Source organism: Eulemur rufifrons, chromosome 3 (genome assembly GCF_041146395.1).
Source record: "Eulemur rufifrons isolate Redbay chromosome 3, OSU_ERuf_1, whole genome shotgun sequence".
In the NCBI taxonomy this organism is placed as follows: Eukaryota; Metazoa; Chordata; class Mammalia; order Primates; family Lemuridae; genus Eulemur; species Eulemur rufifrons.
Genome location: NC_090985.1, coordinates 4,292,617 through 4,306,369, shown reverse-complemented (window position 1 = coordinate 4,306,369; position 13,753 = coordinate 4,292,617). Strand labels below are relative to the sequence as shown.

General features: G+C 52.5%; 1 protein-coding gene and 1 non-coding gene across 2 annotated transcripts in view; one reads left to right on the top strand and one right to left on the bottom strand.

The window, feature by feature from the left end:
- Nucleotides 1–8,327, top strand: part of LOC138381921 (sodium/nucleoside cotransporter 1-like) — a 49,318-nt gene extending 40,991 nt beyond the window's left edge. The window contains exons 12-18 of the mRNA XM_069466566.1: nucleotides 409–539; nucleotides 2,351–2,519; nucleotides 2,634–2,831; nucleotides 6,018–6,099; nucleotides 6,759–6,857; nucleotides 6,940–7,051; nucleotides 7,292–8,327. Coding sequence (XP_069322667.1) covers nucleotides 409–539; nucleotides 2,351–2,519; nucleotides 2,634–2,831; nucleotides 6,018–6,099; nucleotides 6,759–6,857; nucleotides 6,940–7,051; nucleotides 7,292–7,364 — 864 coding nt within the window. The 3' untranslated portion in view covers nucleotides 7,365–8,327. The remainder of the gene's footprint in view (nucleotides 1–408; nucleotides 540–2,350; nucleotides 2,520–2,633; nucleotides 2,832–6,017; nucleotides 6,100–6,758; nucleotides 6,858–6,939; nucleotides 7,052–7,291) is intronic.
- LOC138382092 (U6 spliceosomal RNA) lies at nucleotides 4,931–5,036 on the bottom strand. Its single transcript, XR_011233261.1, has one exon. It is a non-coding gene; the product is annotated as a U6 spliceosomal RNA (small nuclear RNA).
- Nucleotides 8,328–13,753: the final 5,426 nt, after the last annotated feature.

Here is a 13,753-nt window from a genome sequence, read left to right as displayed (position 1 = left end):
AATGGGGATTAGTGATCAAAGACAGATAGCTAAAAAACTTCCTAAAAAGGACGGAAGCACTTTGAACTTGGAGCCAAAAGATGTGATGGGTTCTAACGCCTTCTCTTCTTTTATTTTTGGTAAGTGGTGTTTAATCCATTGGAGCCTCAGTTTCCTCATCTGTAAAATGGGGATAGCAGCACTTGTGTAACTGAAGGAAGTTCTGGGAGGAAGTACGAGTCCTGTACATACAGCCTGTGACCCTCTGTGCACAAAGGTATTCTTATTAGCAATGATCACAGCAGTAATGACAACGAGGACATAGCAGTGGGGAGACTACACATGTCCCCCTGCTGGCCTGAGCCTCAGTCCTTGGCCCCCAACATTCCTCTGACCGTCTGCCTGTCACCCCCACCCTCACTCTTGCAGATCGATGCCGCCTCATTGATTGCTGCGTCCGTGATGGCTGCCCCTTGTGCTTTGGCCCTGTCCAAGCTGGTCTACCCGGAGGTGGAGGAGTCCAAGTTTAAGAGGGAGGAAGGAGTGAAACTGACCTACGGGTGAGCACAGCAGGAGGGCCTGCGGGGGGCGGGGGGTGGAGCACAGGCGCAGGGTCCTGTTCCCTCTGCCCACCACTGTCCTCCACCAGCCCAGGCCCGCCTGTCCTCTTCTGCTGCCCTGGTTGTGCCTGAGTCCATTCTCTGTGGCTTATAACAGAAAACCTGAAACTGGGTCCTTTATAAGCCAGGGGAATTCATTTCTTACATTTATGGGGGCTGAGAAGTCCAAAGTCAAGGGGCTGCATTTGCTGAGAGCCTTCTTGCTATCGGGGACTCTGCAGAGTGCTGAGATGGTGCAGGGCATCGTGTAGTGAGGGGACTGAGTGTGCTACCTGCTAGCTCAGGTCACTCTTCCTCTTCTTACAAAGCCACTAGTCCCACGCCCCTGATAACCCATTAACCCATTAATCCAAAAATCAGTGTCAGCCCCCATGACCCAATCACCTCTCAAGCCCCCCCCCTTACTGCCCCATTGGGGGTTAAGTTTTGACACGAGTTGCAGAGGGAACAAACATTGAAACCACAGTGCTTGCAAACATGCAGACTCTGCTTCTCACATGTTAATCTCCACTGTCTGACCAGCAGGACACAGCGGACTGGTCCAGGCTTGGGAGTGAGGCCTGGATTTGGGGGTATGGCCTGGGGCCTGTGTATGTATGTCATGAAAAGGCTTCATGCCACCTCCTCCACGTGCCTGAGCCCTGACCACCAGGTGTCAACCACCTATTGACGTATTTTGCACTGTCTTTGATTTCACTTACCTCCTAGCATCTCTTCCTCACAGTCTTAACCAATGTTGTGTCACATTTAATCCTTAAAAAATGTTGAAAACGCACCCTGTGCACTAATGTGCTTGGGGACACAGTGGGCAACCCCAGTGTCACAACGTCCTGAGGCTGCAGGGCAGTGCTGTCCCATGGAAAGAGAACATGAGCTGCTTCTGTCATCTTCAATTTCCTCTAGCTGTCTTTTAAAAAGCCCACAGAGGGCCAGGTGAGGTGGCTCACACCTGTAATCCTTGCACTCTGGGAGGCCCAGGCTGAAGGCTCACTTGAGCTCAGGAGTTCGAGACCAGCCTGAGCAAGAGCAAGACCGCATCTCTACTAAAAATAGAAAAATTAGCCAGGCATGGTGACACATGCCTGGAGTCCCAGCTACTCAGCTGGCTGAGGCAAGAGGATCACTTGAGCCCAGGAGTTTGAGGTTGTAGTGAGCTATGATGACGCTGCTGTACTCTACCCAGGGTGACAGAGTCAGACCCTGTCTCAAAAAGAAAAAAAAAGGTAGGAAGAGAAAAGACAAAAGTATAAGCAAAACATTCTAATGCTGAAATGTTAAGTAGACTCTTTGTCCTTTTCTGTGTGACAGCGTCTCAAACAGACAAAGAAATGGGGGATTTTAATAATATATTTTGCTTATGGCAATATCCCCAATGCTGTCATTTCAACATAAAAAATTTTATATTTCAATCAGTGTAAAAGTTATCAAAATATTTTGCATTTTTTGATACTAAATCCCCAAAGTCTGGTGTGTGTTTATAGCACAAGTCAGTTTGAACCAGGCTCCCTTCAAATGGTCAAAACTCACATGTGGCTAATGGCTTCCGTGTGGGCCAGCGCCGTGCTAGAAACCTGGATCTCATCCCAGCACTTTGACCAGCCCCTCTCTTGCGCTCCGGGTCTTAGAGGGAAAACAAGGGTTCTCTCGCTCTGAACTGCTCTGTCCAAGGTTTCTCCTTGAGCATGTAGGATGGGGACCCTTGCCATTTGTGGGGACAGACCAATAATGATCACTTTTCATACCAACAACAGAGATTCCCGGAACCTCATAGAAGCAGTCAGCAATGGGGCCACCACCTCACTGAAACTGGTCACCAGCATTGCTGCCAGCCTGATTGCGTACCTCGCTGTGCTGGCCTTCGTCAACGCTGTCCTCTCCTGGCTGGGAAATATGGTGGACATCGACGGGCTCAGCTTCCAGGTGTGGGTCCAGCCAGCCCGCTCAGCCCGTGGAGGAGATGGCCTTGGGGGGCAGTGGGCAGTGGCCTGGGCTCAGCACAGGGTCCCAGCCATGCCTCTTGTCCTCACCCCCTAGCTCATCTGCTCCTACATCCTGTGGCCTGTGGCCTTCCTGATGGGCGTGGGCTGGGAGGACTGCCCCCTGGTGGCTGAGCTACTGGGGATGAAGCTGTTTGTGCACGAGTTTGTGGCCTATCAGGATCTCTCCAAGTACAAGCAGCGCCGCCTGGCAGGGGCTGAGGAGTGGGCTGGCACCAGGAAGCAGTGGATCTCCGTGAGTGTCTCCGTCCCCCCCTGCAGCCTGGCTCCCTGGGCCTGGCTGAGACACACTGAAGTGGCACTTACCCTGCCACATCCTATGGTCCTGGGAAACAGGATGGCTTCAGGCTTTGCTGCCATCTGTCTTGGGGCCTCTCAGGAGGCCGAGGTGCAGGTGTGAAGAAAGAGCCTTGTTTGAGATAGCTGAGATCTAGGTCTACGTGGGCCACCCGCTGTGGCGTTGGGCCAGCCGCTGCGCCTTGCCCCTTCAGTTGGAACACAGGAGGCAGTACCTGCCACAGTACCGAAGGCATAGCCTGAGCTTCCCATGAGCCGGGAGAGGGAGCAAGACAGGCAGAGCTCACCGTCCCCTCCCCTGCTAATACACTGCGTGCCGTCCAGGGCTTGGCTCTTTGGTTAAAGTTTATTCTAACAAGCCTCCGAAACTCCATAAAATTAACCTTTCTAAGTGAATGCAAGCTCGAGTAACATTACTGAGAATGAAAAAATTACCCGTAACCTCACCTCCTAAAATAACAACTGTTGTTCTCTCCATTTTCTTCTATTCTTTTGAAGAGAGCGTTTACATTGTTGCTGTTAGAGCATCCACACTGGGGTGTGGCCAGCTCTGTTGTTTACTTACTGTTGTGACGTAAGCATCCTTTTCCATATATGTCACCTAACACATTTAACACGTACCTGCTGTTGGGCCATTCAAGTCAACTCCATTATTTGACCATTAGCCACCGTGTTGAAATGAACATCCTTGTGCGTAGCACTTTTCCCTTTTCCTGGATCATTTCCTCAGGAGCTGTCCCAGATGTGGGCTGCTTGAGTCACACAGGAGTCCTCTGCGGTTGCTGCCGGGAACCTCCCCAAAGGGTGGCGGCAGCTGAGGCCATCAGCTGAAATGACAGGCCCCGGTCGTGTGGCGAGCATTTGCTTCACCGCACACCAAACAGCTTTCAGTAGCCTCTTTGCAAAAACAGGTTTTCTACTTTAATGAGCAAATAATGGCTCATTGTATTAATTCTCATTACTTGGGCGACTGGAAACTTTTAACGGGAAATATTTTTCTTGTCTTTTTGATTATTTTTTAAATGATAAAGAAATGTAGTCGTTAGTTTAAAAATAGTCTGTGTGAAGTAAAAAAAACACAGGTTTCCCCTCACTCCTTGCCCTCAGCCCTGGTCTCACCCCTTTCTCAGAGGTAATAGCAGGCACGGCCCTTGGGAGTCGTTTTTATGAACTTAGATCCTTCAGTGGGTGTCTGTTGAGACCCCTTAGGCGCTGGGCACTGAGACGAAAGGGGCAGTTAGGTGGACACGGTGACTCCCGCCTGTAGTCCTGGCACTTTGGGAGGCTGAGGCAGGTGGGTCACTTTAGCCCAGGAGCTTGAGGTTGCTGTGACCTATGATGACACCCACTGCACTCTAGCCTTGGTGACAGACTGCGACCATGTCTCAAAAAAAAGAAAAAGCAAACGGTGGGGGTCGTAATTAGACAGACACGGTGTCTGATCTCATGGAACTTACGTCCAGTGAGAGCCACAGACAATACAAGAAAGTGAAGGAATGAAAAATAAAGAACCACAATTTCTGGTAAGTTCTATGAAGAAAACAACCAGAAAAAGCAGAGGAGGGTCTTCCTTGGCTGACCTGGTCAAAAGAGGCCTCCCTCACATGTGACATTTAGACTAAGACTTGGAGGAAGGAGACGGGGCCTGCCAGGAGCAGCTGGGAAGAACATTCCAGACAAGGGAAGAGGCGTGTGCAAAGGCTCTGAGGTTGCAAAGCACGTGGTCTGTCTAGGGAACAGAGAGGGGACAAGCACAGCTAGAGCAGGGGTGATTGTAAAAGAGAGTGGCAGAGGAGCAGGAAGTTACTGAGGATTGGGCCGTTTGCATGTTAAGATCACTCGGGCTGCTGTAGGGAGCACAGCTGTAAGTGAGCAGGCTGGTACACAGGTGCCTTAATACTTTCCTAGTAATACTTATATAAACTCTTTGTTATAAAGACATTAGGCCTTTTCTGTTGTATTTCCTAGCAATATTTTTCCTAGTCTTTTCTTTTTTTTCCCCGTCTTCATTTTGTAAACAGGGATTGGTTTTTGTTTTTAAATATGGAATCTCTTATGCATCTGCGTGTCAGCCTTGTGCAGGGTTGTGCTAACCTGCTCTGTGTCATTCCAGGTTTAGTACATGTGTTGCTGAAGGGAGCACAGGAATGTTTTTTACACCAAAGATTTTCCTTTGTGATTGCTTCTATTATTTCTAAACTTAGACAGTTATTTGATAAGTGTTAAATTCCTGAGATTATATGATGCTCTGGTTACGGCCAGGAGACTTGGAGTCAGACAGGGCTGAGTATAAATTCTAACACAGCCTCCTTCTTGCTGTGTGAACTGCCTCAGTTCCCTAAGCTTTCTGACCCTCACTTGGCTCCTCTCCAAAATGAGAGCAGTAATACTACCTTTTAACAACAGTAATTGTGTATATTTTTATCATTTCATGATTGAAATATTAATATTTCTCTGCTTTGATGATGTATAATTAATGTTGTATATGGTCTGAGGTATGGACCTAAACCAATTTTCTTTCCAAATTTTTTCGTTTTGGCTCTTAAGACTAATTTCTGGGGCATTAAACAACTGTTGAGAACGAAGGGAAGAGCCGCCTTACTCAAACACGCGCTCTGTGCCTGGCGTTTCCCAAACATGAGATGGTCCTTAGGACAGCCCTGCCCGGCAAGCACTATCATTTCCACACTCGAGATGGGGAAGCGAAACCTTTAAAAGTCTGTTGACTTGTTCGAGCTGATACTTGGTGGCACAAGGCTGGACGCCAGGTTGGCTGGGCTCCAAGTCCCTTACTCTGTTCGGCAGGCCACACTCCCCCACTCCTGGCATGACAGCACAGCAACCAGAGGCACAGGGCTACAGAGTGTCAGGGACAGAGCTTAGTAGGGCCAGAGTGAGAGGACTGAGCGAGGCAGTCACACCCAGAACGGCTGGTGATGAAGATGAAGGGGTTGAAGGACAGGTGGGAGAGGTGGGAGTGGGGGGCCTGGGAGGGCGCAGCACAGAGAGCTCGAAGGGCAGGGACATGTTGGATGTGGGTGAAATTAAGGCCGGAGAGCCTGGGTGGTGTCGGGGTGCCAGTCCTGTCTGTGGGAGCCCCTCCCCATTCATCTGTGTATTTCAGGTCAGAGCAGAAATCCTCACGATGTTTGCCCTCTGTGGGTTCCCCAACTTGACCTACTTCAGGATCGTGCTGGGAGTCCTGAGTGAGTCCCCTCCCCCGTATGCTGGAGAGTTGGGGGCCTGAAATTGCTCGGACCTGTGGGCCTCAGCTGTCTTGCCTGTCCAAGGCAGAACCTGAACAAGCCGCCCATGGAGTTTCTTCCCAGCCCATGTTCTCCGCGGCTGGGGATTGCCCAGGAGGTCAGCACCGTGGCCTTGCAGGCCAAGCCTGGCTCGGAACAGGAGGTGTGGTGCTGGCCTGTCCCCCGAGGCTTTGGCCTGCCTTCCCCACAGCTGCAGTGGGCAGGAAGGCTCTGCTCCGTCCTCAGCTCTTTGCAAACAGCACGTCCACTCCTCATGGCCACCTGCCTGGTGGCATGATCATGCCATTTTGCAGAGGGGAAACTGAGTCTTGGAGAAGTGAAGTGATGGCCCAGGCTAGTCAGTGGCTAAGCCTGTGTTTAATCCCAGGTCTGCCTGACTCCAAACTCAGGTTTGTTCCTGCACCTGCCACTAATGGCATCACCTAGGGGTTGGAGCCAAGCCAGAAATGCTCCCAAACTCAGCAAGTGGCCAGGAGGACAACGTCTGTCCCTCTGGCCACCCAGAAGCACAAGGGAGGTCAGAAGACATAGCCAGAGCCACAGAACATGGGCAGAGAGGTACATGGCTTCCTCGGCCCGAGCACTCTGTTCCTTTGCAGCCTCCATGGTCCCACAACGGAAGAGCGACATCTCCCGGATCGTGCTCCGGGCTCTCTTGACAGGCGCCTGCGTGAACCTGGTCAACGCCTGTGTGGCGGGTGAGTGCAGCCTGGCTGGCACAGCACCTGGGGCCGTGATTTTCTAGCGGGGGCTCTGCTCACCAGCTGCTCTGCCTCGCAGGCATCCTCTATGTGCCCAGGGAGGCCGAGGTTGACTGTGTGTCCCTGCTAAACACAACCCTCAGCAGCACTAGCTTTGAAATGTACCAGTGCTGCCGCCAGGCCTTCAAGAGGTGAGGGCCAGGCATGGGGCCGTGGGGGTACGGGGGCACCAGCGGTGATGGTTTGTGGGAGGCCTGCGTGGTTGGGGATGCCTTTGGTGGCCAGGGGAGGAGGAAGTGAAGCCTTGAGGATCAAATTTGAAGAGGAAGGTGGACCAGAGACGTGCAGTAACTTTCCCAGGGCTGCACTGCCTGGTAGTGGCCAGCAGAGCCGGCCTGCAGGTCTCACAGAAACCTCTGATTTCCTTTCAGCATCGGCCTGGAGTTCGGCCCAGGGACCCTGAACACCTGCTGTCAGTTTTACAGCCACCCGATCTGTGCGTAGCAGGGACGGACGTCCTTGTGCCTTCTGAGGGCTGTTTTTCCCCAGGAAGTCCCTGTCCCCATCTTCCCCTCTCCAGGCCCCTCCTCAGGGAAGCCGCAGGGCTTAGACCCTCAGTCCCACACTTGGCAATGAAAGCAGGCACCTTGCAGAAATGACAGGAACATACCTAATCCCGCAATTTCCTACCAGCATGTGCAGATGAGTCGGGAGCGGTGTCCCTGCTCTGTCTCTGCCTGGCTGGCAGGCACCCTGCAGGGACCCCTGTGCTCACAAAGGCCTGGAAGGAGCCAGCAGACAACAAGGGCCTGCAGAGCTTTCTCTTTGCATGGCCAGAATCTGCTTTTAGAATTTGTGTTACAGCCTCCAGGAGTTCCTGGGAAGCCCCTGGAGGGACAGCAGGGGGCAAGCTCCAGGCCCCAGTTTCCTGCCCAAAACCATATCTTGGGCCAAATCGCATCCTCTGCGATGAGCCTGACTACATCTCAGAGATAACCACGTGTCCGGGAGCAGAAAAAGCAGGAAAGACGGACCAGCTGACGTTGCAGCCCCTGCTACTTACTCCTCAGCCGCCTCTGCTTTAACTGACAGCAGTCACTAATTCTCTTCTTTCCCTTTGTCCCCATAAAACCAGCAGGCCACTGGTCCTTGCTGCTGACACCCCTTCTCTTTCTTTGGGGTGCCACACAGTCTCCCTGTTCTCCCCGCCTTCCCTCTCTCTTTCTCTCTCCCACTCTCTCCAAGAAGATAAACTTTTTACTTTTATATATCCTAACCCCAGTGTGAGAAATCTTTCTGCACCCACACCGTGAGCACCTACTAGGCTTTCCACACTAACAGGGCAGGGGCGATGGAGTCAGCGGGGACTTCAGTAAAGTGAGGACACCTCCCAGCCCAGCCCCTCTCTCTGCGCCCCCACTTCCTACCTCCCCCAAACGTGAGTTCTCAGGCTCACCTGTGCCTCCTTGTGTTTCCCATCCACATGCAAATGGCATCCTGGTGCTCTCCGTCCCCCTCTCCTTGGGGTCCCTCACATGCACCTTGTCCTTCTGCTGTGGGCCCCACACCGAAGCCTGCTCCCCTCCTCCCTTCGCGGGCACTAGGGTCTCTCCGTGGCTTCCCCGCAGATGATGTGTCCCGGACACTCCTGTCCCACTGCCTTCCCCCATAGCACTTCCCACACTGGTGTCCTGTGCAGCACCGTCCCACGAGGTGCTCAGAGGGTTCCAGGAGGCACAGGCTTGGAATAAAATTGGACAGGGTTGTTTGGGGCGTTAGTTCCGTTTGGTTTTTTTAACTGTGGACTTGTCAGAGCTTGGTGTGGGTATGCTATGAGGCTTTTTCCAAGGTTATTGGACCATAGGAAGTTTTCTGATGGCAGTTTCTCTTAGTTGAAGGTTTCCTGGAATGCAATTTGGTAAACGTTGGTTGATGTTCAAACTGCTTCACTGCACGTAACTGCAATACTAGCAGATATTGACGTGCACTCTGGGCAGGCACTGTCCTCAGCGCTTTCTGTGTTTTAACTCCATCCTTACAACAACCCCATGAGGTGGGTACTATTATTCTCTCTAGTGGACGGATATCAGAGGCCCAGACAGGTGAAGTAACGTGCCTAAAGTGACACAGCTGGCAAGACGTACAGGCAGGATTTGAACGGAGGCCGTCTGGTTCCATAAGCTGCTGCATTCAGCCTCTGTGCTGGGCTGCTGGGGTTCAAGGAACTCCTTGTGTGGCTTGTTCTCAGCTCTCCCCGCCTTTCCTCCCACCCTGAGCTCTCTGCGCCGGTTGGTCAGGCCTGACGCCCCTCCCTGCCTGTGTTTCTGGAGTTCCCGTCTCCCTTATGTCCATGCTGCTCTGATCTCGGGGGCTGCAGTGACCTCGGATGTACCCTGTCCCTGTGGCCACTGAGCCTCACCCTCACCTGCCAGGTCCAGCTTCCTTTTCATTTGGGGACAGCCGTGACCTGAGGCAGAGGAGTGTGCAGCTCTGGGTGGCAGCCCCCAGCGGAGCCCCAGTGAGCCAGGTTCTGCTTCTGCCCGGCCGCGGACTTCGGTTCCAGTGGGCACTGGCCTTGCTTCTTGTGACCCTCACAGGCCGACCTGAGCCCCTGCCGTCAGGACTTTAGCTCTGCAGAGGGGAGGCTGGGCCTGACTGCTACAGCCCATAGCTAGGCCCTTGCCTTCTCTGTGCAGCGGCCCTCCCCGCCCCCAGCATCTACCACCTGTTCCCACTCCCTGTGGGCTGCTGGCAGGAGGCCTTGCTGCTGTGGACGGCACCCCCGGCCGCCAGCGTCGGCCGTGCACCCCTCCCGGCCTATCTTCTGGCCTCGGCTCCCCCAGCTGGGTCGTGGAACAGTCCAAGGACGCCCCCGACCTCCCTCCCTGGACGCCCTGCACATTTGTCACATGGCCAGGGCATTCCCGCGAGGACTGTGAGCCCCTGAACACAGGGCTCCCAATGTACCACAGTGTCCGAGTCCATTAGGGCTGATAGAGCAGAATACCATGAACTCGATAGCTCATAGACAACAGAAATTTACTTCTCACTGTCCTGGACAGTGAGAAGTCCAAAATCAAGGCAGCGACAGATTCAGGGTTTGTTCAGAGCCTGTTTCTCACAAATGGCAGCTTCTTGCTGTGTCCTCACATGGTGGAAGAGGTGAGCAGGCTCCCTCAGGCCCCTACAGAAGGGCACTAATGCCTGGCTGGGCACAGTGGCTCAAGCCCGTCATCCCAGCACTTTAGGAGGCCGAGATGGGAGGATTACGTGAGGCCTCCCTGGGCAACATAGTGAGATTCCATCTGTAAATTATATTATTATTATTATTTGAGTCACAGTCTTGCTCTGTCACCTGGGCTACAGTGCAGTGGCATCATTGTAGCTCACTGCAACCTCAAACTCCTGAGCTCAAGCGATCCTCCTGCCTCAGCCTCCTGAGTAGTTGGGACTACACACAAGCACCACCACACCTGGCTAATTCTTCTATTTTTGTAGAGATGGGGTTTTGCTGTTGCTCAGGCCGGTCTCGAACTCCTAGCCTCAAGCGATCCCTCCTGCCTTGGCCTCCTAAAGTCATGAAATTACGGGCATGAGCCACCATGCCCAGCCATACTAAATTATTAAAAAAGTAATCATAGTAAGGTCACTAATCTCATTTGTGAGGGCTCCACCTCATGACCTAATGACCTCCCAAAGGCCCCACTTCCTAATACCATCACCTGGGCAGTTAGAATTTCTGCATATGAATTTTGGGTGACATGAACATTCAGACTGTAGCACATAGTCATGTAAGATGTTAATAGTAGGGGAAGGTGGGTGTGGGGTTTATGGGAGCCCTGTATTATTTGTGCAAGCTCTCTGCAAATCTAAACTGTTCTAAAATGTTAAAGTTGATGTTAAAAGTTGCAGTGTCACTTGTAATTCAGCCCATGGGTAGCTCTGTCCTGGCCAATGCATGTCCCAGTAGGTGATCACCAATGTCTGGGAGTTGACCAGTGGGCTACATTGATCCCCTTTCTGTCCCTTCTTCCCAGGGCTCTGCTCTTACCTCTGCTGCCCCCTGAGTTCAATTTGAGCTCATGCCTTCAGCTGAATATTAATTGGTCCTGACCTCTTTCCAACCACGTGAAGAACATCATGTGCTTGAAATTACTCTTGATTCAGAATCAGTGAGCCCTGAGTTTGAACCAGCACTGAACGCCTGACTCAGGGAAGCCAAATCCACGTTCTTGGCAATGGCCTTTCAGAATCTCAGGAAAGGGTTTGAATTATAAACCCAGAAACAGAGAGCTGGGAGCCGAGTGACCACGGTGGGGCTGTGTCCTGGAGCTCATCTCATTCCCACCCTTCCCGCAGCCCAGTTGTTCAGCTCTTCCTCGGACTCGATGAGAACCGAATTCTTGCCCCAAATCCCCTTGAACCCAAGGTAATTTCAGAAGGTTCCTCTTTGCAATCAAAGGGTCATTGCCTGGGATAGCCACTTTGTTAAACCCCTCATTTCTCTTGCAATCAAGTGGTCATTCATCATTTGTTTACATCTCATCAAAAACAAGAACCTCTCTACCTCTCAGAGCAACTAATTTCATATCGGAGAGCTCCACTTCTGAAAAGGTTCTTTTCTGATTTTGCATGAAAAAGTATTGTGCTTTGATCTGAGTTTTGCCATTCAGGGCCATTCATGGGCCATTCAAATCTCATCTCATGTGTATATCTTTGTTGTTTGTTTTCCTACATACCAAAGTAATACTCATTATTTTTAAAAAGTCAAATTTTATACAAATCTTACAGAAATGTTCTTCCCTTTTCCACATGCCAGCCCTTCAGCTATTTGAGGATGGTGACCCCTGAGGCTTCCACTCTCTGAGCCAGGAGCCCTTAGTTCTTTCAGTTTTTCCTCACATGACGCATAGCAAGCTTTCAGCATTTACCCCAGACCCGATTCTCGGTGGTTCTGCATCCGTGCGCAGACAGCGCGTGCGTCATGAACAAGTCCAAGATGAAGCCAGAGCACAACACGGTAAGTACGATCTCCTGGGTGTAACCCAGACGACGTGATGAGACGACAGATTGGACACCGCCTTGGGAGGGGATTCAAAGGGGGCAGACTTGTTAGGAAGGAAGCGTGTTAAGAAGCTTCATGCCTGCTTGAGAAATCCTCCATCCTGAGGGCTTTCATGTTGGGGACGAGCTGTCATTGTGGGAGAGAATGGTAGAAAGTCCTGGCCCAGAGCACACAGGGACAGGGATAGGCTATAGCAGGAACAGGGATGGGGGTAGGACCTCATCTAGGGGCCATCGTACTTGCCCACCAACAAGGGGGGCAGTGAGTTCCTGACTTGCCTGGGGGCTGCTGCCCACTCCCACGGGGGGAGAGGAATTGCTGCCGTGGACCAAGTTCTGGTAAAGACATGGAATGGTGACATAAGCTCAACCGTGCCAACCCCGACTTTGTGATGGAAGTGGGGGACAGGCTGCACAGCCAGGCGCCTATTCCACACTGGAGTCTGAAGGCATTCAGGAAAGAGACTCTGCAAGGAAAGTCAGCCCTGCGTGGACCCCTGGCTCTGCTGTGGCAAAATGTCCCAGTGAGGAAGGAAAGGCAGAGATGACAGAAGAAACCAACATGGGTATAAATGAATGGCCGGGACCTTGTTCATAAACTCAGATTGGAAGTAACAGGTACCACCATCTGGCTGAAGGACACATGAGCATGGGTAGAAGGACAGCTGGATGTCCTCTAGTAGCCACTCTCCCTGTCTTCCTTTAGTAATGACTGGCAGTCAGTGGGGCGTATGGCCACCAAGATGAAGACTTCATCTGTCCCCCTTCCTGTCAGCTAGCGGTGGCTGTGTGACTACGGTCTGGCCAACGGGGTGTGAGCAGAAGTCGAGCAGGCAGCACCTGATGGTGCCCTTAGGAAAGGGCTCGGCAGACTTTTTCTCACAGGGTCATATTAGAGAGTGGCTGTGTTCCAGTAAAACTGTGTCACAACTGCTCCACTCTGCCCTTGTGTGTTGAAAGCAGCCATAGGTAACACCTAAACAAAGGACAATGGCTGTGCTCCAACAAACCTCTGTTTAGCAACCAGGTGGCCAGCAGCAGGCTGTGGCTTGCTGACCCCTGCCTTAGACAAAGGGGCTCACCCTGGGCATCCCTGGCCCACTGTGCTCCCTGCCAGGTGGAATGCAGCGGGGAGGGAGGATGAGCTGTCTGGGACCAGGAAGACATAGGCAACACTGGAGGGATGGAGCAGCTGCAAGTCAAAAGGAGCCTGGCCCTGATGTCTTCGCAGGGCAAGGCTGCCAGAACAGCAGGGACTTTATGTGAGAGGGGCAAGAACTTGTGTCTCGCTTATGTTATTGCTGGGGTCTGCGAAGCAGCCTGCCGGTAGACAGGAAGAGCAAGATGAGCAGCAAGAAAGAGCAGATTTGCCGCTTTCCTGTGGGGCTCCCGGTGAACAAACGGAACAAGATACCATGAACCAGGTGCCCGGCTCCCCTGGCACTCCTGGTTCTCTGACCCCATGGGGCTGGCACATTCCCCGAGAGCGATAGGTAGACCCACTTCCTGCCACAAAGTCCAAATCTGAAACAGACACCCTGCTGGCCACCCAGACTTCAGGGAACAAGAGAATCCTGACACCACATGTGAGAGGGAGTGGACAGAGGGCCAGATGGCCAAACTGCAAGGGTTTCCAATTTAGCCTCACAACAGGACAGCACCAGAGAGAAAGACGCGGGAAGGTAGCCTCGTGACAGCTTGTGCCTCAAGCACCCATAAGCAGGAAGCGGAAGGGGCGGGTCCACCCGTGTCACCTGTCTGGACAGACCGAGCTGCTCCCCGGTGAGCGTGGCCCAATCTGCCAGGTGAGGTCCCCGTTCCCTCGTCCT